Source organism: Protopterus annectens, chromosome 2.part0 (assembly GCF_019279795.1).
Source record: "Protopterus annectens isolate FY-2018-M chromosome 2.part0, PAN1.0, whole genome shotgun sequence".
Classification (NCBI taxonomy): Eukaryota; Metazoa; Chordata; order Ceratodontiformes; family Protopteridae; genus Protopterus; species Protopterus annectens.
The window spans coordinates 1,296,768,369-1,296,792,038 of record NC_056728.1 but is presented as its reverse complement, the minus strand read 5'-3'; the positions used below and the strand labels follow the sequence as shown (position 1 = coordinate 1,296,792,038).

The 23,670-nt window shown below is 40.0% G+C and overlaps 1 protein-coding gene across 3 annotated transcripts in view; it reads left to right on the top strand.

The window, feature by feature from the left end:
* Positions 1-23,670, top strand: part of EGF (epidermal growth factor) — a 1,284,649-nt gene that overhangs the window by 381,185 nt on the left and 879,794 nt on the right. For all 3 annotated transcript variants that reach the window (XM_044061467.1, XM_044061466.1, XM_044061465.1), the window contains exon 4: positions 17,508-17,689. In XM_044061467.1, the coding sequence (XP_043917402.1) occupies positions 17,508-17,689 (182 nt within the window). The remainder of the gene's footprint in view (positions 1-17,507; positions 17,690-23,670) is intronic.

Genomic DNA, 23,670 nt, shown 5'->3' with positions numbered 1-23,670 from the left:
AGATGGGTTCTCCTGCCGTCAGGTGGGTCCTCGGTTGGCCGAATTCCAAAGTCTAGGTCCGGCGTCAGTTGTCGTCGCTTCTTCCCTGACGTCAGTGCGACAGGGGTATAAAGGAACCAGCTGATGCCATTTTCTCCAGTCTTTCTTGACGCGCGGTGCTCGAAGCAGAAGCAGTTCGCAAGTGCCGGTCGGCCAGCTCCTGAGATTAAGAAAATTTGGAAACCGAAGTCTTCTTAAAAGCTAAGTACCCCGTTGGGGAAACTTTTCTTGCCTCAGACCGATGTCAGACAAAGTTAACAATTGTATTTCTTGTGGGAAGCAAATACCGCATAAGGATTTCCATTCCCTCTGTATACCTTGTTTAGGCCCAGACCACGATGTCTCGGTCTGTCGCTTTTGTGCTACATTCAACAAACGCACTATTAAGCGTCGGGCGGAGTCTAAAGCAACCATGCACTCTAAGAGACCAGCTACACAGGGCCCATCTCCAGGCTCCATGACTAAGAAACAGATGCTTAAAATGGCTGAGGATTTAATTACTCTTATCAGAGGTTCTCACCCCCCTCCGGACAAAAGGCCTAGAGTGGAGGAAGATTCCCCCTCCTCTGATCAGGGCTCCATTATTTCAGAGCACTCTGATGATCAGGAACATTCTTACTCCCCTTTTGAAGACTCTGATGCGGAGGAGTCCATCCCTTCTGTATCCCCCCCTGAGGATTACTCATTTGGGGAAACTTTGCATACCTTAAGGGAACACTTCCACTGGGAAGGCCAGGATTATTCAGATTCCAAGAAAAGGCTCAGGGAATTTCTCTTGCTTCCTCAGCACAGGCCTCTGGCTATACCTCCTGTCTTGGACATCCTAGATGATGTTTACTCGGAGGCCTGCCTTAACCCGGACTCTCTACCTCCAGCTCCAGTTAAGCTTGACAGGTACTACAGGGTCCCTGACTCACACCAATTTCTATACAAAAGCTATGCTGCTGACCCAGAAACCATCTCATAGGGCCCCAAGGGAGTTAAGGCCTCCATTGCTAAAAATCCATTGCCTTCCGAGAGAGATTCCAGATCCTTGGAAAGGTGGGGAAAAAAGGTATATATCTCGGCTACCTTATCCATGAGGGCCTTAAACTGTCAGTTTCATATGCTAAAATACCAACAGTTTTTGTTATCAGAATTGAAAAGTAAAATGTCACAACCTGAACAACCAGACTTGAAGGAGTTGCAGGATTTGATGCATATTGCAGAACAAGTGGGTAAGCATACCTTACAATGTGGTTTTGATGCTCTAGAGGCCTCATGTAGAGCTGCTGTTACAGGATCAGTCATACGTAGGCATGCCTGGCTCAAGGAACAAGCCTTGCCTGATCATATCAAAGCTAAATTACTAGACGCCCCTCTTCAAAAGGATGTACTATTTGGTGCTAATGCAGAGGAGGTATTAAGGAAAATGGAGGAAAAGGCTAAATCAATGCAAACTGTGAAAGAACTTCTACAGGTTCAACCCCCACGTTTTAGTAGAAATTGGCCTTCCAAAAACTGGTCCTTTCCTGCCACAGACAGACCCCAAAGAGGCAGATACAAGCACCCGAGGGGCAGAGGACAATCCCAAGGATCGTATAGAGGCAGACAATGGCAAGCTCCTATACAAAGAGGTGGTGAGGACAACTCGCAATCTTTCAGAAAGCAAACCCAATGACTTTCCCCTTTGCATGCCAACCAGGTCTCAAATGGCAGCCCCCTTAGGAGGAAAGCTGGCATTATTTTCAAAAAATTGGCATATTGTCACAAAGGACAAATGGATCCTGGACATTATAAACAGAGGCTACAAATTCCATTTTCACACCCTTCCAAAAATGAGAGGCATGCCAAACCTGCCACACGATCAAAGGGCAGAGGCACAAAGGCAAATTACAGATCTCATAAACATGAAAGCTTTTCAAGAGGTACCTACGCACGAACAAGGTCAAGGTTTTTATTCCAGGCTATTTCTGGTGCCATCCTAAATACATTTCTACTCGTACCAAAATTCAAGATGCTCACTCTACAGCAACTTCTTCCCATGCTGGGCAAGGAGTCTTGGCTGGTAACACTGGACCTCAAGGAGGCATACCTGCATGTCCCAATCAGACAAAATTGCAGAAGGTACCACAGATTTCTTGCAGGTTCAACCCATTATCAATTCTCTGCATTGCCCTTTGGCTTATCTACTGCGCCCAGAGTATTCACGAAATGCCTGGCATCAGTAATTGCCTACTGCAGACTTCAAGGGATACAAATATATCCCTATTTGGACGACTGCCTGATCCAAGCGGACAGCAAGCACATTCTTCTGAAACATCTGGCTTATGTAATAATGTTATTGAACTCTCTGGGATACACAGTCAACAAAAAGAAATCAAGGCTAATACCCTCTCGGAAGATAATTTTCCTGGGTGTCAATTTGGACACAAACACCCAGATGGCCTACCTCATGCCAGAGAAGCAGGGGCAACTAATTAAATACTTCAGAATACTAGCAAATTGCACCAGGCTGACTGCAAGGAAAATCCTGCAGGCTCTGGGATTCATGGCATCTTGCATCTTACTAATCCCATGTGCAAAGCTGCATATGAGGAAACTACAATGGTACCTGAAAAACAGATGGTCTCAACACAGCCACAGTTTGGAAACAATAATACCACTAATTCCATGTCTGCAAAAGGAATTTCTGTGGTGGGCTCAAGCATGTCAAACAAACACAGGTCTTCCATTCAGCAAGCCTCAAGCAAATCAATTCATCACAACAGACGCCTCGAACTACGCCTGGGGGGCGCACATGACAGATCGGTGCATTCAGGGCAAATGGTCCCAAAAAGAAAAGCACCTTCACATCAATCAAAAAGAAATGCTATCAGTAATAAATGCTATTATAGCTTTCAAGGACCTTCTACAACCAGGTCAACTATTGATAAGAACGGACAACACCACAGTTATGTGGTACATAAACAAGCAGGGAGGAACACATTCTTACCCCCTATGCAGACTGGCCATGTCACTTTGGAACATGGCCATGGACTTACCAATGGAACTACAAGCACAGTACTTGCCAGGCAAGGAAGACACGCTGGCAGACAACCTAAGCAGGAATATGACAGATCCACACGAATGGAAGTTGCATCCAAAAGTTTTTACAGAGATAATCCAAGAATGGGGAAGGCCAGACATAGATCTCTTTGCCTCACACAAAAATCATCAATTGACAAAATTCTGCTCAAGGATCTTCCATCCAAAGGCCTGGAAAGTGGACGCTCTCTCTTTTAGTTGGTCATCAATGACAGTTTATGCCTTCCCACCTCTTCCTCTGCTGCCCAAAGTTCTATTGAAGACTAGAGCAGACAGACCAAAGATGATTCTCATTGCTCCGGACTGGCCAAGGCAACACTGGTACCCACTCCTGAGGAGCCTGACGCATTCCCCACCATGGACCCTGCCTCTAATGCCTCTTCTTCTGACTCAGCACAGCTTCAAAACTCTTCACAGTCAGCTAAAAACACTCAATCTAGCCGCATGGAAGATTCCTTAGCATCACAGCAGGCCCTACTCTCCAAGGAGGTGCAGGATGTCATTTTGGAGGCCAGAAGGCCATCAACTAGAAAAGCTTACTCCGCAAAATGGAAACGTTTTTGTGTCTGGAATGAGGAAAAGGGCCAGGACCCTGGAAAACTGAATTTACCTCAAATACTACAATATTTGGCTGAACTGCTAAGCAGTGGACTTTCTTTCTCCTCCATCAAAATCCATGCCTCAGCCATTTCTGCAGAATACAACACTGATCCACCTTTACTCTCTCACCCTCTCTTAAGACAGTTCCTCAGAGGGGCTAAGAATTTAAGACCTCCAAGGAAACAACCAATACCTGCTTGGGATCTTAATTTCATTCTGGAAAAACTGACCTTGCCTCCCTTTGAGCCAGCTGCCTCATCAGATCTGCAATATTTGTCCTGGAAAACAGCTTTCCTTCTGGCTATCACCTCAGCTCATAGAGTTTCAGAACTACAGGCTCTCATGGCTGTCCAGCCTTTTATCATCTTCCATCAGGACAGAGTTTCCTTACGAACCAACCCGTCCTTTATGCCTAAAGTGGTATCCAAGGTAGCTTTAAATCAGGCCATACATTTACCTACCTTTTATCCTAATCCTTAAAACAAAGGGGAGAGATTACTACATTCCTTGGACATCCACAGACAACTGCGTTATTATTTGGGCAGAACAAAGCTTTTCAGAAAATCAGAACAGCTCTTTGTGGCCTATGCGGTAGGAGCCAATTTCCAAACAGACAATCTCAAAATGGATAGCCCACTGCATACGCTTTTGCTATTCCTTTCATGGCAAAACTGTACCTACAGGCATTAGAACTCATTCCACCAGGGCCACAGCCACCTCAGCAGCCTTCCTCAGAAGAGTTCCTACCAAGGATATTTTGGAAGCAGCCACTTGGAGTTCTGTACATACCTTCTCCAAGCACTACAACCTACCATTATACTCCAAATCTAGAGCAGGCTTTGCCACTGCAGTCTTGCAGGGCATTTTGGCTCCTCCTAGTTCCAACTAGTGCCTACCACCCCTTTCTTAGCTTTGGGATTCTACCCATCTGTTATGACTGCTGCTGTATGCACGATGAACATAGTACAGTTTTGTACCTACCATAAATGTAGATGTTCTAGTGCTTATACAGCTGCAGTCCAGGTTTCCCTCCCTCCTTCCCCTCTTGGGACAGGCCTATAGGCTAGCACATCCTCATACAACCTGATTGGGGTATTCATTTATGATGTATTTGCTTGCAACTACTGTATTTTGATTATATTGCACTGCATTATTACACAAATTTATGTATTGCCTTCCTTCTGGGGGCACCTGACATCTGGGGAAAGAAAAACTGGAGAAAATGGCTTCAGCTGGTTCCTTTATACCCCTGTCGCACTGATGTCAGGGAAGAAGCGACGACAACCGACGCCGGACCTAGACTTTGGAATTCGGCCGACCGAGGACCTGCCTGACGGCAGGAGAACCCATCTGTTATGACTGCAGCTGTATAAGCACTCGAACATCTACATTTATGGTAGGTACAAAACTGTACTTTTCTAAGCTCAAAACCATGAAAATACAAGTATTCTTGCAGGTAAAATTGAATACAAGTTCTAATCTGATAGAGCAGGTTCTTCCATCATCTGAAGCCTTTATTTTGCTTCTTAAAATCAGATTGCAGCAGAAATTGGATATTAAAATGGTGTCTGCATTAGATGTGGCAGGTACATATTTATACAAGTTTAGTAAAGAAGCTTTGCATGTTGGATTCAGTTGCTAAACTGACTCAGGCTGCTGGCAGAGTGCAGTGACTGGTTCACCCCTCAGCCTGGAAAAAAATGTTCTCTTCTTCTGACATTCTGTCTTGGAAGGGTAGACATTTCTGTAGGCCCTTTAAAACAGAAATTGATGGATGAATTTCTGTCCACTGTCACCCTGACCAAGTTCATTGAAGATCAGGAAGGGACTCTATCTCTTCTCTTTACATGGCAGAGCTGAAGGTTATGTGTTAATAAGACATGGGAAAGCAGCAACGACCTTCCTTGGAAATTATATACACTATTTTCCCAGTGTTTAGGTGTTAAACATTTCCATAGTTCCCAGAATGCTGAAATTCAATTCCTTTCCCCTGACAGTGACAGGAAATAGGGATTAATGCTTATCAGACAAAAGATCTGCTCCTATTGGTATATGATCTCCTGAAGTTCTTTTCATGTTGTGAGTTTAAGTAGAGTTTCCCAGTCACTCTGATGCTTTTTTCCCATTAGCTCTGAACTGCTTTGCACACAGGGCAATAGCATTTGTTTCATTCCTTTATATCAGAGGTATGATCATATAGTTTAAGGTCAATTGAATTTGTTTGAAGAGTATATGTTCCTTATACTTCTGAGACTGGAGAATAAGTTGGACAGCCTATGAACTCTCTTAGAAGCCTTTTACAGGGATTCCATTTTCAAAATTAATGTATCCAATTCCCGTTTATTATTTTTAGATATGCTCCGCACTGTTAGAGGAATCCTTTCCTTTGAAGAAACAATTTTGCCCACAAAGTACATATGAGTCAAAATTTACATGTAAGTTAAGCAGAATTAGCACAACTTGTGAAAATGGTGGACAGATATTCTACTAATCAGCTTAAAGTTTGGACAGGTAAATGGTTGTCAATGAATTAAAAGTTAACTATTCTTAAGTCTCCCATCATGTCACAACTATTTAGCCCTTGAATATGGCAGTAGTTTGGCACACACTCTCTCACACAGAACCACTGGGTCAGCAGATATCATATCACCACTGGGCACCACTTAGGTCCCGAGTATGTGCTGATATCATGGCTTAATGACCTGAAGCAAGAGGGCTTCTTTTCCCAGATATTTGACTTTATAATCTAGTAATTTATTTACAAATGTGTATATTTGACTTCTGACTACACTGCAGCATGAAAGACTGAAAAACTTTGTGTCTGCAAGAGGGATTAATGTTTTCAGAAGATGGGTGCTGCAATATTTTAGTTGTTGAGCCTGTTACCACATTATATCATGGATGACCAGTTCCTCATATATTAGCTGTACTGTATCCATTGTCAAAGAGGTATTACCCTCATTTTTTCTGGAAAGATCCAAGACTGATCTCTTGACTGGAGAGCATTATGGAGGCTGCTGGTAAGATGATGATTCATGGGGCAGGTATAAGTGTTTGCTCGGATAAATTTTGAACTGATTAAGTCTAACATATACTCCACTGCCTGATTAGCAGTTTGCACTGTGATAACTGCCATGTATACTATTTGGCATTTGCATAAATCATTGCAGAGAAGGGTAGATCTTAAATTCTACTAGTGAATGAAATTGTAATTGATTCCCTAGGAGTTCTAATATAAATATTTGCTAGGCTTCTGTTGCATACAGTAGTTTAAGTGACTTCAAACAGCTCCTTACTCCCTATTTTATCAGTGATGGAAAGAATTTTTTCTTGGGTCTGAATCAGGATATAATGCTAATGGTGCCTTCCTTTTCTTCTTCAGTTTAGCAAACACTGGTTGCTTGAAAGACAGTGTCTCTGCCTTTTTCACTTCTGATAAGTTATCTTATATATATTAAGCTTTTTAGGTCAGTATTGAAGATGCCCTTTTGGTACACTAGGAGATTGTTGCTACTTCACACAGATTATACTTTTATATGCTATAGTCCCACAAATTGTATATTTTGGGACTAGGTGAGAAACAGACTCTTCAACCAGTTTGGGAACAAAGTTTTGAATTAACGATCTTCTTGAATTGAACCGGGGATATTTTTCATATTGATCACTACTGCAGTAGCCTAAGCTTCGTGGGTTATATCTTCCGTAGGACGTAACAGCCAGTCAGCTTCCCAAGCCTCAGGGCACATTCCACATACTGAAATTGTTAGTCAGCTTGAGCTGAGCTGACTAAAAGACTGTTTGGGTGCCAAGCCCTTTAGTGTGTTTCTGCTGCCTCTGTGGACTTTTGAGAATTGATGTTGGGTTTGTGCTGCTGCATTGCTGGGCAAATATGTTACCTTAGGGAAAAACCTTTCACATATTATATTATTTAAATGTTTGTTTTTATTTTCCTGTTTTAGGAATGTATGTTTTAAGGTAGGAATATGTTTTTACCATCACATAACTTTTAAAGGGAGCACACTTTTGTGATTGATAGTTTAAAAGTTGATTTAAACATTCTAAAATTGTTTTTATTTCTGTGGAGAAACTTTGTTTAATTACTTGTTGGGGTTTGAAAAGTGTATTAGAGTGCATTTTACTGTGTTTTTTTGGGGGGAAAAGCAACTTTATATTGATTTTACAATTTTACCAACTTGACCTGCTTAGTTTCTCTGAAAAGAAGCACAATGTTTGGCTTGACCATGGAACAAACTACTAGTCCCACAGTCATCCCTTCTTCCAGCCTCAAAAAGAAAAAGTTAATTAAACAGTCTTTGCCACCATAGCAGGCTAGCAATTTGCCTCAGCCACCAGTGGGTGATCCTGGCCAAAACTGATTATTCAAACCAGTCACCATTTTCCCCTGATCCTTTGGTGCTGCTTATTCAGCCACTATGGACCACAGGTTAGGTACATCCTTTGTGGCTGTTGGGGTCTCCTCATTGTTGGGAGAAGGGGCAGGGAACGTGCCCCTTCTTAGTCTGAATGTTGTACTCATCCACGGTGGAAGCTGCTTCTGCCATTAATAACCCTGTTTGTCCCAACTTTCCTGTCAAAAAGCAGCAGAAAACTAAACACGTATCTTCTTCTGCTCATCTGGCTCAGGGTCTGGTAAAGGCTATTGGCCATTCTTATCATGTGGTTTCTGGTAAAAGAAAAAGGCATTCCTCTTTCCCTGAAAAGATTCAAGAAAATTAAATCTGGAGAGGAATGTGACTGGAGTGATACAGGCTTTTCTCCCTAGACTTCTCATTCAGACTTAGAGGAGACCATGTTATCTGAATCTCCCAGTCAAGGATTCTCTTTCTTCTGAGACTATTTTCAAACTGTGCCAGTGTTTTCCATGAGAGAACAGAGACATTTCGCAGTACCTCAGAAAATACTATGAATTGATACAACTGGAATTCCAGAACCTCCTTCCATCCCCTAGTGCTGTCAGCATCGGAGAATGTGCTTGTCACAACCTGTAGTTTCCCTAGTAGCCAGCCTACTGTACCTAACAAAGCAGATAGAATATACAAAGTTCCTCTGTCTGTCAAATTTTTATACATTCATCTCAAACCTGACCCAGCAGCTACAGCTTTAATTAAACCAACTTTTGCCAAGGATTTTGTTAATTGTAATCCTTCTCCTTCTGACAAGGATGCTAAAATGACTGATACGTTTGTGGGGGGGGGGTTACTTCTGCACCTTTAATTTTAGAATTTTGTATTGTCAGGCTCATATGTTAAAGTTTATTCTGATTAATAGTGAAAGTACAATAAATGTTTTATCTGCAGTTCCTTAATGTGTGGGAAAAATGCTTTGTGTGGTTTCGTTTCTTCTTTTTCTCAGGTCACTGCTCATTGTTTAAAGTGTGTTTATGATTCTGTAGATACTACATCCAGGGCTATTGCCACTGGCATTGTGTTGAGGAGGGTTGCCTGTCTGCATTCTCAGAACCTCCCAGAAGATGTAAAAATGAGATTTTAAATTCTCCTTTGGATAGAGATTTAGTTTTTAGACTCTCTGCTGCAGAGGTTATCAAAACATGTGATGGGAAGGGTAAGCTGATACAGCAAATCTCTCAGATTTTTAAGCCCTCCTTCTCAAAGTTTTCCATGGAATTGTCTGCTATCTTATCCAGTTTTGACAAGAAACAAGACAGTCACAGCAAAATGCTGGTAAGCAGATGTTTAAAAACAATGACAGGGAAGTCCCAAAAAGAAAACAGGAACCCATCAGAATAAAGGACAGGCAAACAAGTCAGAATAGTTATGTAAGGAACCAGTTTGTGATAGAGCCCAAATTCAAAATACTTTCACTTTACAACCTTCTCCCTTATTTGAGTTGTCTGGTAACCTTAGATTTAAAAGATGCATATCATCACATTTCTATCCATCTAGACTTCAGATTATTTAAAGATTTTAGGTCCTGTATCCCACTATCAGTTTTCTGCCTTATCTTTTGGGTTATCCATTGTACTAAGAATGTTATCAAAGTGTTTATCTCCAGTTATAGCCCATTGTAGGCAGGCTATCTACATTTTTCCATATTTAGATGACTTGCTTGACTTTGAAGAGTCTTTTTCAAAGTGTCAAGAAGTTCTGACTTCAGTGAGACATCTCCTATGCAGGCTTGGATTCCAAGAGAACATTCAAAAATCTTTATTGACTCTTGTACATAGGATTGTGTTCCTGGGGTATCTATTAGACATCTCAGTACAAAGAGCTTTTCTTCCACCAGAACAAATAGATCTGTATTTAGATCAGTTCCAAGGGGTTTTCTACTAAGACTTCAGTTATTGTGAGGGAGTTCCTCAGGATTGTGGATCTCATGATATGTATGAGTCTCATGATACCTTTGGAAAGACTCCACATGAGAAAGGTAAAATGGTATCTGAAGTATCTTTGGTCCCAGCACCGACACCCATTATCTTTTCAGATTCCAGTTCTGGGATTTGTGAGAAGAGAATTACCTTAGTCGAGACATCAGATATCCTTGAATCCAGGTCTCCCCTTCTCTCTTCCTGCTCCAAAACAGTCATCACAAACACCCCGGATGTTGCTTGGGGAACAGTGTCAAGGGGGATAAAAGTGCAAGGTACCTGGGATGACAAAGGCGGATACAAGCATATAAATGTAAACAAAATGGTTGCCATTCTCAAGGCACTCAAGTCTCTGAATCACCTATGGTCCTCAGGACCTCTTCAAGTTGTTACAGGTAATACCACAGTGAAGTGGTATATAAACAAGCAAAGGGGATCTAGGTCCCCCATGCAGATTAGCCATGCTAGCATGGGATATAGCTTTACAGCACAGTCTCACACTGTAGGCATCCTACATTCCGTCAGAGCAGAACTGTGTGGCAGACAAACTTGGCAGGGCAGGGGCAGACCCTCATGAATGGAAACTAGATCAGGGGTCTTCCAAGATTTGATCCATATGTGGGGAGTTCAAGTAGACCTTTTTGCCTCCTCACTGGACAATCAGCTGGCAAAATTCTGCTCCAGGACTCTATGCAAGAAGACCTGGAAGACAGATGCCATTTCTTTTTCTTGGAAAGGAATGTTCCTGTATGTTTTTCTGACCTTTCCACTGATTTCCATGGTACTTCTGAAGAATCCATAGGATTACTCAAACATCATCGTGACAACTTCCTTCTGGCCCAAGCAACAATGATTTCCTTTTCTTTTGGAATTGGCCAGGGGCAATTACCACAAGTTTCCTGTCAGACTGGATCTACTCACACAAGAGCAGGGGTATTTGATACATCCCAGCCCCGAACAACTTCAACTATCTGTCTGGATGATAAAACATAATACCTTTGAGACAATTGTTTACTGAGGATGTGTATCAGGGACTAATGAAAGCAAGAAAGTCTGTTACTAGAAAATCACATATTAGCAAATAGAAAAGGTTTCCTAGTTGGTGCCAACAACATAATTAGCACCCATTAAAGGCTAGTGTTTCTCTGGGTTTACAATATTTGTGTAAATTACTTTCCTATGGCCTGTCCTACTCCTCTATCAAAGGTTCATTGCCAGCCATTTTGGCATGCCTGCCCATGGGTCCTTGTCTTTCAAGACATTCGCATGTCAAAATGTTTTTGAAATGGGTATTGCATAAAAGACCTCCAATTAAACTGGTGGTTCATCCTTAAGATCTTAATTTTGTGTTAGATAAGCTAACACTTGCTCCATTTGAACATGCTCATCTGGCTGACTTGAGGTTCTTAACATGGAAAACACATTTACTATTTGTTCTGACTTCTGCAAGAAGAGTATCTGAGTTGTAAGCTCTTATGATGGGTCAACTTTATCTCATTTTCTACAGAAACAGGGTTTCCTTGAGAACTGGTGCTTCTTTTCTGCCTAAAGTGGTATCTATATTTACTTTAAGCCAAACTATCCATTTCCCTGTGTTCTTTCCTGAACTCAAGAGTGAGGGAGAAAGGATATTTTGTATCTTGGATGTCCACAGAAAACTCTGGCACTATCTTGAAAGAAGAAATTCCTTCAGAACTTCAGACCAGTTGTTAATTTCTTTTGAAAGTAAGAAGGGACAACCTCTGTCAAAGCAGACTATTTTTAGATGTTTATCTCTAGCTATTACCATTTGTTATTGCCACCACAACAAAACAATTCCAGGCAGGGTCAAAACACACATTACCAGGGCATTGGTTTTGTCTATGGCTTTTTAGAAAGGGTTGGATTCTGGAAGTATTCTAGAAGCAACAACTTGGCCCTCTGCACATGCTTTCACAAAGAACTACAAACTAAATTCCTTCTCCAGATCTAGCTCAGGCTTTACTAGGACCTTCCACTTCACCTCCCAGTTATTCTAAGCTATGTTAATTAGCCATATAGCTTAGGCTACTGCAGTAGTGATCAATATGAAGAACATAAAACAGATGTGTAAGTAAATTTACCATAACAGTTGATGTTTTAATGATCACTGCTGCAGTAGCCACTTCCTCTCTCTACCCCCCTGTTTTTAGTGTGTTTTTTATTCCAGGTTGTGAACATTTGCTTTTTGTTGATCCTGGTAATGTCCTGTCAGAGCTCAGCCTCCCTGTATTAGATGGCATGAAAGTTCCAAAGGTCTTTAATCAGTTCAGCTTGAGGCTAGTAAAGAAGTGATCATTCAAACATCTACTGTTATGGTAAGTTTACTTACACAACTGTACTTTCTTGGAAATTATACTTCTCTCCCAGTTATCTGTGCTTTGAAGCATAGTTACTCTAACCCAGGAGTATATTATATGAGCATGCAAGCTCAATGATTCCCATCTACTACTAGCCAGTGGCACAAGTTACTTATAAAATAATGTATTTCAGTTACAGCTGTTTTGGCACAGGTTGGGAATTTATTGTAGATATGATGTAAATGGACATGTTTTCACAAGGACACCACTGAATAGTTTATATGTTAGATGTGGTTACTTTTATAATGAATATATTAATATTCTCTCTATATTTATTTTTATATATGTAATCAGTGTTTATTCTGTTACTTATAATTAGCACTGGAAGATTCTGAACATATTTTATAGTACTGCATTTGTTCTAATGATGCTTGGCTAGGTTTAAATTTTTTTCCTATATTCAAAACTGCCCACTCCCTTTATTTTCTTCACACAATCAAAACTGTCAATTCCCTTCTCTTTCCCTTTCCTGTATAACTCTAATTTAATTCAGTAAAAGAAGTTTATTTTATTAAAACTTTATTTTATTTTATTAAAACTTTGTTGACTGGGATAGTCCCACTAGGCCAATGGCCTATTTCCAGCGGTGCCCTGAGGTGTTAATTATATTGACTAGGATAAATTTGGCCAGGGCTCCAAGGAACCTTCCCCTACTCTTCTTGATAAATGATGTGAGATCTTTTACAACCATCTGATCCACCAAAACAGGCAGACAGAGCTTAATTTTAACATTTCTTCTGAAGACTTTCTGCATAAAGACAAGGGGTCATCAATATAAATACAATTTTGTGATATTTTTCTGTTAATTCAATCCTCTGCTTCATTTTACCAGCACAGTTAGATAGTGGTGTGAACAGTTAAGGCACCATGTTATACAGTCTGTGACACTTGAAAACTTTTATGTAATAATAAAAGTGCAAAAAAACATACAACACAACCACAAACTAATAAAATAATAAAGTGGAAGGAACCCGCTAGGTGAAGCTCAGATTTTATTAAATGAATTAAGCACTTTTGTCCACTGTAACTGTGGTCAAATACCAACAAATGAGTTATACTACTTTTTGGAAAGTCTACACCCCAGGTAACTGTGTCTTCATGAAAAGACCCTTAAAAGTTGATTCACTAGTCTGTGATCTGGGAACTCATGTAGATAGCAGCCTAGTCTTCAGCCATGTGTTGCAGGTAGTAAAAAATCCTTCTATGTTGCCCAAATTATAAGCAAGGGCATGGCATCTAGGTCCAAAGAAGTCATCATACCACTGTACTCAGTCCTCATCAGACTCTTTATAGAATATAATGCCCTCTTTGGTATGTACCGAACAGACACATGCATCAACTGGAACGTCCACAAAGCTTCCTTACAAAAAGAATACAGGGAGTAAGGGAGTAAACACAATGTCCTACTCTGATTGTCTCAAACCCCTGTCTCTTTATTCTGTATCATACAGACTTCTGAGAGGTGATCTTTGCCTTGCATACAAGGCATCCTTGAACCCTGTTTTGATGAACCTTTTTCACATCTCAAAGCAAACATCATCAGTGAGCTATTCTGTAGGACAGAACAAATTCTTTATTATCACAATCATTATTTGACTTAGCAGTTTGATCTAGCAATAGAATGTCCAGACAATCAAATTTCAGCTAACAAAGCAATTTAAGATTTCAATACAAACACTAATGAATAAGAAAATACCTCAATGCTTGCATTTGATTCATTATTACTGTAAATGTATTTTGTGCATGGCTAATTGCTGTCTGTCAGATAATAAAACAATTTATATGTCTGTAGCTTTTGAACCAGTATTAATGAAGGTAAAATTAGTATATTGCTAAAAATCATGTCTGTGTTGCAAACATCAGTAACCCCTGTTAGTTCCAATATGAAATGATTGCAAGAAGAACCAGTAAGAATCAATATATTTTCAGCACTTCTGCTATAACAGATGAAAAGAAAAATAAGTAGAAAATTCAGTCAACAGTTTCAAATGATAGAAAAAGAAAGTAAAGCAGTGCATTGCATTTTCTTTTGGTGGGTGGGGATGGGCAAAGTCACCTCAGAACTTAATTACACTAATTCCATGGCCTTGCAACAGTGGTGAAAGGAGAACTTCCCTGATCAGTGCACAGTGGTTTAATGCACACAGTGAAGAAAAGGAGTTGTGAATAAACAGTTGCATTCCAAACGACTGCTTCATAAGGAAATGCAGAACTAACATTTTCTTTCGGTTGCACAAAAGTAAAGGCTTATACTTCAGCACCATACTAGTTATGCAGAAAAGGATGAGTAAGAATTGTAAGATTTAGCTCTGTATTCTTTGCAAGCAAAAATAATACTAGTTTCTGTGTAGCGATGCCCAACCTTTACAGTTACTGGAAGTCATCCCATGTTACAGTTACATCACAAGTTTTATCTCCACACCATTCATACATATTTCAAGTATTTTCCCAGGAGAATGAAAAAACCTCTCTCAGAATGCAGTGCTATTGGTTGGCATAGCAGGTACTTGACAGCCATATTTAAAACTTCCAAACCGGAAGTATTGGGCTTTCAGGTTGCTAATGGCTGAGGAACTTCACAGAAGTGCACAATGTCTGGTTTGTGTTACACAACTATTTCCAAAGTGATGAGCTTGGTGACCGTAAGTGAAACCTGAAATTAACTAGCTGTCTTTTCAGATTAAAGTATGACAGCATATCCCACAGTGGTTTGTCATCTTGCAAAACAGAAGCAGTATTTGTATATATTCAATGAGAAAAGCAAGCTTCAATAATGGTAACACAACAGTAAAATGTATATTTCCATTCATGACTCATTTTTTACTGGTTTTAATAACATTTTAATGTTCTTAATCATATCACAATGATTTTACAGTTTAACTTCTCTATCAGTTTGAATTAGTGTGACATTATGAAGCAAGTGTTAATAATGTCATTTGGTTTGAAAATTGTTAATATTTCCTTAAAATCATGGATTGCAAAAGTCAAAAACTCTGTTCTGAACATAGACTTGACCAGTTTTCATATATTAAGAATGGTAGAGTAGTGTATTATTTAAACATATACAGAAAGGACTCACTAGCTAACATTTTGGTTGTAATGGCTATGGCAGTGGCATATGAACTAGGACACATCTACTGATATTACATAAACAATTTGCATTTTTAGGAAACCATTTATGGATCTCACAAGTTATTTTGAATAACTTCAACATTTGGAAACAAACATTCATTATAAATAAGTGATTAAGGAAGGAGACCTGAATTATTCCAGAATTAACAAAATATCATATACAGCTGACTGTAAATTTAAACATTTATGGTCATACTGCACAATTTGGCACAGCTGATAAAATAGCCCACTAGAGAAAACCACAATCATGATATTGTTATTTCAAGTTGTGAACACAAAGTAGTTAAAGTGAATGTCGGTTCTCCTTTAAGTATCTTTGATCACTACTTTTTGCGCTTTAATATCTGTTTTGGTTGCAGGTCCTTTCCATTAGCGAAGAAAAGATATAACTTTAATGCTATTTAATATCTGGGTCTACTTGATTGTATTAATAATGTTCAATGGACCTCAGAGATAATGCAACACTCTTACAGAATATATAAAATACTAGAAACAATCTTTCATAAATTTATGGAAGCATCTTCATCTCATAAGCACACTTTAAATACTGCAAAGGCTCCTTACTGGTGCCCTTCCAAATTAATGTTGTTGTGTCTTTCGGCTTATCCGGGTCAGGGGTCACCACAGCGGAACTCCGCTAATATTTGGTAGTGGATTTTTATGTGCTGAGTTACCAGCCCTGATGCACAACCTTCAACGAAGGCACGCTCATTCACGCATGCCTCCACACAGAAGACGCTCTAGCTGAGAATCGAACGGGACAACGTCTTGCTGTGAGGCGACAATGCTACCACAGCACCACTACCGCGGGCCCTTCCAACTTAATAAAGAAGAAAAAGTGTTTATACCAAAATACAAGAAACACCCTAAATCAAGGGCTAAAACTAATTAGATAAGAATTATGTTATTTTGAAAAATAAAAACAAGCCTACTTATGAAGTGAAGCTGGAAGCAATGCCTACTAATAACCCCCCCCCCAAAAAAAAAAAACAACAACAAAAAAAAACAGGATGTAAATGTTTTTCAGTACTGTTTAAGAACTTAAGAATGGTTTATTTAGTTCTTTTCAGTTCAGTTCTATTTAGCTTGCTAATTTCCCTTAAGTTTACCACTTAGATAGTCTCGCGGTTAGCTCTTGATTTTTGAAATGATCAGTGAGTGTTTTAAAGAGTTCTTGTTAGCCTTCATTTCTTTTCAGAATTAGTATGCTTTTGAAGTCCCAGTGCTATTTATCTTTTCTGTTATATAGTTTATTACTAATATAATTCTGAGTTAAATTTACCTTTAAATTTGTACTGTTACAGTTTGTAAGACTGAACACTCATAAGAGCGAATGTTCTTACATGCTTGTTTTTCATCTTTTGTCTCCTTTCCTTCTGAGACTGCAGAATAGCGAGGCCTGGGGGGGTTCCCTCTCTGCAAAAAATATTGTTTTTCTCTCTATTTTTTTTCTTGTTCAGTCTTTCGAGTTTTGATGCAAAATATCACTCTTTTTGTTTTCACACTTATGACAGTTCACTTAATGATGAGACAATCATTTGTGCCACATACGGATATGGCTTTTGAAATAAATCAGTACTATAATCACCTCAATTGGTAAGGTGAGTTTTTAGTTTGTTTTTGGTCAGACTTGATTGATTGTGTATTTGAGAACTTTAAAAATATGATTTTCTTTTCTTTGTTTGAAGCATGTACCTTCATAGTAAGAATCATTTTGAAAATGACTTACTCCAGCAGAGGTCCACAGGAAGCATGTATATTGTAATAACGTATTGAAAATATTAATCTTGTTGCATCACCAACAGTTTTTCCCGGTCATTCATAGCTATAAATTCAGATCGCAGTTGTGGGTATGTATTCTACTAGATGCAGTTTTCACAATCCATCACTAATCTAGTCGTCTGATTGTACTGCTGTACTAAAGTAATGCTCCATTGCTTTTGTAGATAATCCATAATGTAGGACAAGGTGTTTCAGGGTTTGCTGTGAACTGGGTGCATAGTACCATCATATGGACTAAAACACAGAGAGGAACCATTGAGACAGCTGACCTTGATGGACGGAACAAGGAAGTCCTCATGCAAAATTTGATTTACCCCACAGTCATCACCATTGATCCTACTGAAAGGTAAGATGCTTAATAAGTTTTATGTTTGAAGCATCTGCATTTTATTTTATTCTGCAATAATTTCAAGATTTTCCCTTTGTTTTCTCCATTTCTAAAATGCATCATGTTATACGGCTTCAGTGCAAAGTTTGTCACTGCATAGCATGATTACACTTGGCCACTAGGCATGCTCTCAACTGTTTTGTACGAATGTAGGAAGTAATGAAAATATCGGCTTACTAATCTCTGTGTGATGTGTATGTTTGTGTATATACACACACACACACACACACACACACACACACACACACACACACACACACACACATGCACATACTTATATACAGTGGATATAAAAAGTTTACACACCCCTGTTAAAATGCCAGGATTTTGTGATATAAAAAAAGAGACCGCAATAAATCATTTCAAACCTTTTCCCACCTTTAATGCGACCTATAACCTGTACAATTCAATTGAGAAACAAACAAATGTGTTAGGAGAAAAAAATATAAAAAATAAAAAAATTATAATACCCTGGTTGCGTAAGTGTGCACACCCTTAAACTAATACTTTGCTGAAGCACCTTTTGATTTAATTACAACATTCAGTCTTCTTGGGTAGGAGTCTATCAGCATGGCACATCTTGACTTGGCAATATTTGCCCACTCTTCCTTGTAAAAGCACTCCAAATCTGTCAGATTATGAGGGCATCTCTTCTGCACAGCCCTCTTCAGGTTACCCCATAGATTTTCTATTGGATTTAGGTCTGGACTCAGGCTGGGCCATTCTAAAACTTTAATTTTCTTCTAGTGAAGCCGTTCTTTTGTTGATTTGGATGTATGCTTGGGGTCATTGTCGTGTTCATAGGTTCATAGGTAGGTACTAGGCTATTGGCCCTAGGGCCTATATAAGCCTAACCAAAGGTACCCTGGCTTTCGCCACCCAAGAAAATTATTTTCCTGTGCCACTGTCGAGCAGAGCCACAGAAGTGATCCCCGGGGTGAATTTCCTATCTCCCATCCAATCATCAAGATTTTTCTTGAAGAGTGCTAATGAGGAGCTTTGTTTGATATAGATAGATAGTTTGTTCCACAGTATGGGAAGTCTCTGGGACAGGAATCTATCCCTCCAGCATGTTCTGTTTATTGTGGTGACGAGGTTTAGGTCCCTAGAGTGTGTAGCTTGTAGGGACTGGGATTTCTTTAAGTGGAGCATGTCTAAAAGCTCTGGGTTTGACATAGCTTTGTGTGTTAGGCAGAGATCGCCTCTGAGTAGGCGATATGCAATAATGGAATAAAGCTGCAGTTTTTTGAGAAGGTCTGCATAGGGCATCTCTTTGAGGCCGGTAATCCTCTTTGTGAGGTATTTCTGTGGCCTTTCCAGTTGTTGTAGATGTCTTGTGAGGTATATACCAAAAGGGGCATTGTACTCTATAATGGGTCTAATGAGTGATGAGTAGAGGGGAACAATGACCTCTTTTTTCCTGGATGAGAAGCCTTTTGTGATGAAGTGTGCCATATAGAAGGATTTCCTGACTACTGTGGCAATGTGATTATCAAAGGAGAGACTACTGTCCACCTGTGTCCCAAGGTCTCTTATCACACTTTCGGTGTTAAGTAGACTACCACCTATGTGGTAGTTCATGGGTACTGAGTTTTTACCAAAAGGAATGACAATGCACTTTTTGGCATTGAGCTTGAGGCCATGGCTTTGACACCAGGCATCTGTCTCAGCAAGGCCCTTTTGTAGGATGTCCACATCTTTTGGAGTTTTGATTATGGCTCCTAGTTTGCAGTCATCTGCGAACTTCATTAGCCAAAGACCTTCTGTGTTGGCCTGTACTTCAGAGAAGTAGATACCAAACAGGAGAGGACCCAGGACTGAACCCTGTGGTACTCCACTTGTCACTGGCCTGAAGCTAGATTTGGAGTCTGCTACTTTCACAGTGTGGGTTCTGTCTGTGAGCCAGTTGGCAACCCATCTTGGGACATAGGGATTTATACCTAGTTTAGTGAGTTTATCTATAATTCCAGAGTGGGGGATGGTGTCAAAAGCCTTGGAGAGATCTAGATAGGCTGTGTGAACCACCTTACCCTCATCTACGGCTTTGGTGACTGCTTCAAAGAAGTCTATCAGGTTTAGGAGACATGATCTGCCTTTTACAAACCCGAACTGGGTGGGGTCCTGAGTTTGGAGATTACCAATGTCATTGTTTATAAGTTCCATGATGATACGCTCCATAGCCTTGCAGACCAGGCTCGTTAGGCTAATGGGGCGGTAGTTTCCGGGGTCTGTGGTGGCTCCCCCTTTGTGGAGTGGGATAACTGTTGCTGTGCACCATTCAGTGGGCACATAGCCTGAGGTGAGGCTATGATTGAACATGGTACTTTGGTGGGGTGCCAGTTCATTCTGTAGTTCATGTAGAACACAGCCTTGGATGTCGTCAGGTCCCAGGATGCTGTGTTCTTGGCTTTGGATAGTGTGTTTTTTACCTGTGCAGCCGTGATTATAGGAACTTTGCATTCTTCTGGTATAGAGATGGGCCCTTTAGGGGATGACAGAGGGGTAAAGTTAGCACTAAAACCTATCTGCCAGGATGTTGGCAATATCCGTTGGTTCTATATATTTAGTGCCATTGTGCTGTAACTCAGAGCAGATCTGAGTGTTGCCATTGAGATTCTTGACATAGTTATAGAATGCTTTGTGGTTGTCTTTAGAGTCAGTGGCAATTTTGTTTTCATAGCTAGCTTTGGAGGATTTTATGAGGGATCTCAACTTCTTACTGAAGCTGACCAGGGAGTTTCTCCAATCATGGGATTTTACTCTTTTTTGCAACAGTTTCTTTCTTCTGTTGTAGAGTTTGTTTATGGCAGGGGACCACCAGATTGGCTTCCTTTGTTTGGAGGACAGCATCTTGGTTCTGTTAGGGATTGCATGATCCATGCACTCATGTAAGTGCTTATAAAGGGCATTTGTGTAGGATTCAGCAGTCATACCTCTATTGTCCGTCAGCATGGATGTCGTGAAGTTTGCCACTTCTGTCTTAAGAAGCATGAAGTTGGCTTTGGAGAAATTTTTTACTGTGGTTTCCCTAATGGGGGGTGGGGGAGGGATGTGGATGTCTAGGGTGATTAGCTTATGGTCAGATCTGACCAACGAGGAATTGACCTCTGGTGTGGAGCACCAGTTGCCCATGTTGGTAAAAACCAGGTGTAGGATATTGCTGCCCCTGGTGGGGGTGTAGATAAGTTGATCCAAGGCATTGGAATTTATGAATTCCAGAAAACGTTGAGCACAAGAGTTGGTACATGAGTAGTTTTCCCAGTTAATGGTAGGGTAGTTGAAATCACCCATTATTAGGGTGTTAGGTTGTACCCTAATATTTTCCAGTGTATTAAGAAATGAGGAGTGGGAATCCTGGGACATGGTGGGGGATATGTAGCAAGCTACAATTTGGATTGCGGTCTTGCCCAGAGTTAGTTGCACTTGGATAATCTCGGATGCATTATGCTGAGCAACTAGACTGGAGGTGTGGATATCCTTAATGAATATGGACACGCCTCCGCCTTTAGTGTTTCGGTCCAGGTTAGGTGGCTGAAAGGTGTGGTATTAATTATAGCCTGGTAATGCAGGGGTGCTCTCTGGAGCCTTGAACCAGGTCTCTGTCACTGCACAAATATCGATGTTCTCCATTTTAAGGAGTGCCTCGAGAGAGTGCATTTTTAGGTTTAGACTTCTAGCATTGAGTAGCAATACCCTCAGATTCTTCTTGCCTGTACCTATTAGGGTGGTGAATTTGTCATTTGAACCTTGCCTAAAAAAGGCACTATAGGGGTGGCTAGAGCCTTAGCCAGTATCCGGAATCCCAGGGGTGACAGGTGCAGGCCATCTCTGGCAAAGCATTGTGGCTTGTCAATCATGTCATCCCAGGCAGACAGATACTGGATCCCCTTAGAATGACACCAGAAGCTTAGCCAATTGTTGAAAGGTGAAATTCCTCTTCATCTTCAGCTTTCTAGAGATGCCTGAAGGTTTTAGGCCAAACGTGACTGGTATTTGGATCTGTTCGTAATTCCCTCCACTTTGACTCAAGCCCCAGTTCCAGCCGAAGAAAAGCAACCCCAAAGTATGATACTGCCACCACTGTGGGGATGATGTTCTTTTGGTGATGCAAAGTGTTGTTTTTGCGCCAAACGTGCCTTTTGGAATTGTGGCCAAAAGGTTCAACCTTGGTGTTATCAGATCAGAACACATTTTCCCACATGCTTTTGAGAGACTTGATGTATTGTTTTGCAAATTTTAGCCAGGCCTGGATGTTTCTCTGTGTAAGAAAAGGCTTCTGTCTTGCAACCCTACCCCATAGCCCAGACATATGGAGAATACAGGTATTTGTTGTCACATGTAGTACACAACCAGTACTTGCCAGAATTCCTGCATCTCCTTCAGTGTTGCTGTAGGTTTCTTGAGAACCTCCCTGGCCAGTTTTTGTCTTGTCTTTTCATCAATTTTGGAGGGATGTCCGGTTCTTTGCAACGTCACTGTTGTCCCATATTTTCTCCATTTTTTGATGACTATCTTCACTGCGTTCCATGGTATATCCAATGCTGTGGAAATTTTTTTGTACCCTTCTCCTGACTGATAGCATTCAAGAATGACATTTTTTGATGCTTTGTAAGCTCTGTGCGAGCCATGGCTTTTGTTGTAGCAGGCAACTGAGTAAATGTCAGGAAAATCCTACTAGGACAGCTGAACTTTATTTGGGGCTAATCAGAGTCTCTTTAATTGATGGTGGGTGTGTACCCAAGAAGACTGAATGCTGCAATTAAATCAAAAGGTGCTTCAACAAAGTATTAGTTTAAGGGTGTGCCCACACAACAAAATATTAGTTTAAGGGTGTGCACATTTATACAACCAGCGTATTGTACATTTTTTATTTTTTTATATTTTTTCCCCTAACAGATTTGTTTGTTTTTCAATTGAATTGTACAGGTTATAGGTCACATTAAAGGTGGGAAAAGTTTTGAAATGATTTATTGTGGTCTCATTTTTTTGTATCACAAAAACCTGGCATTTTAACAGGGATGTGTAAACTTTTCATATCCACTGTGTGTGTGTTTACGTGTGTGTGTGTATGTATGTATATATATATATATATATATATATATATATATATATATATATATATATATATATATATATATATATATACAGTTTTTGCATGGTAGAAATGTATTGCCACTTAGAAGCCCTGTTCTCTGACTGCAAATATAATGTGTATAACTTTTACTACTTGCCAGCGAGTCCAGTCACAAAGCTTTGCTATCTGGTGACACCTGAAGAACAGCAGGCTATGTACAACATAGTAAGTGCAGGTGGGTACACTCTTCTGTCACATGGACATTTATCAATTATTCATAGCACAGACCCTTGTCAGACTTGAATAAATGATTGTACTACACTGAAAGTGCACTGATATATGTGTGTGTGTGTGTGTGTGTGTGTGTGTGTATATATATATACATATATATATATATATATATATATATATATATATATATATGATGCCTTTCCTTTGTTTGAAAGTCAGATGGTTGATTATTGCTTGATGCAGCATTACATCAAACATATTTGGTCAATGTATATAGAATAAAGTGAAAATGGATTATATGTGTGCGAGTGTTTAAATGTGTGTGAATATGTGCATATGTACGAGTGTGTGCATGTGTTTGAATCATATGTTTGTGTGTGGGTGTGTGACTGAATGTATGCAGTTTTGTGTGTGGAATTTAGGTTCCAGGTGACTTGTTGCCTATTAGTGTGAGATCTCTAACAGTGGGGAAAAGAGTTTTTCCTAATTCTTCACTGTTGTGAAATCTGAGTTAATATATTTAATTAGCATGGGGTGTAATGGGGGTGCAGGGGAGCTTGCCCCCTGCAAAAAGCACATTTTTCACATATTTTTGATGTGTTGTTCTTTTTTGACATAGTGTGTTCAATATATT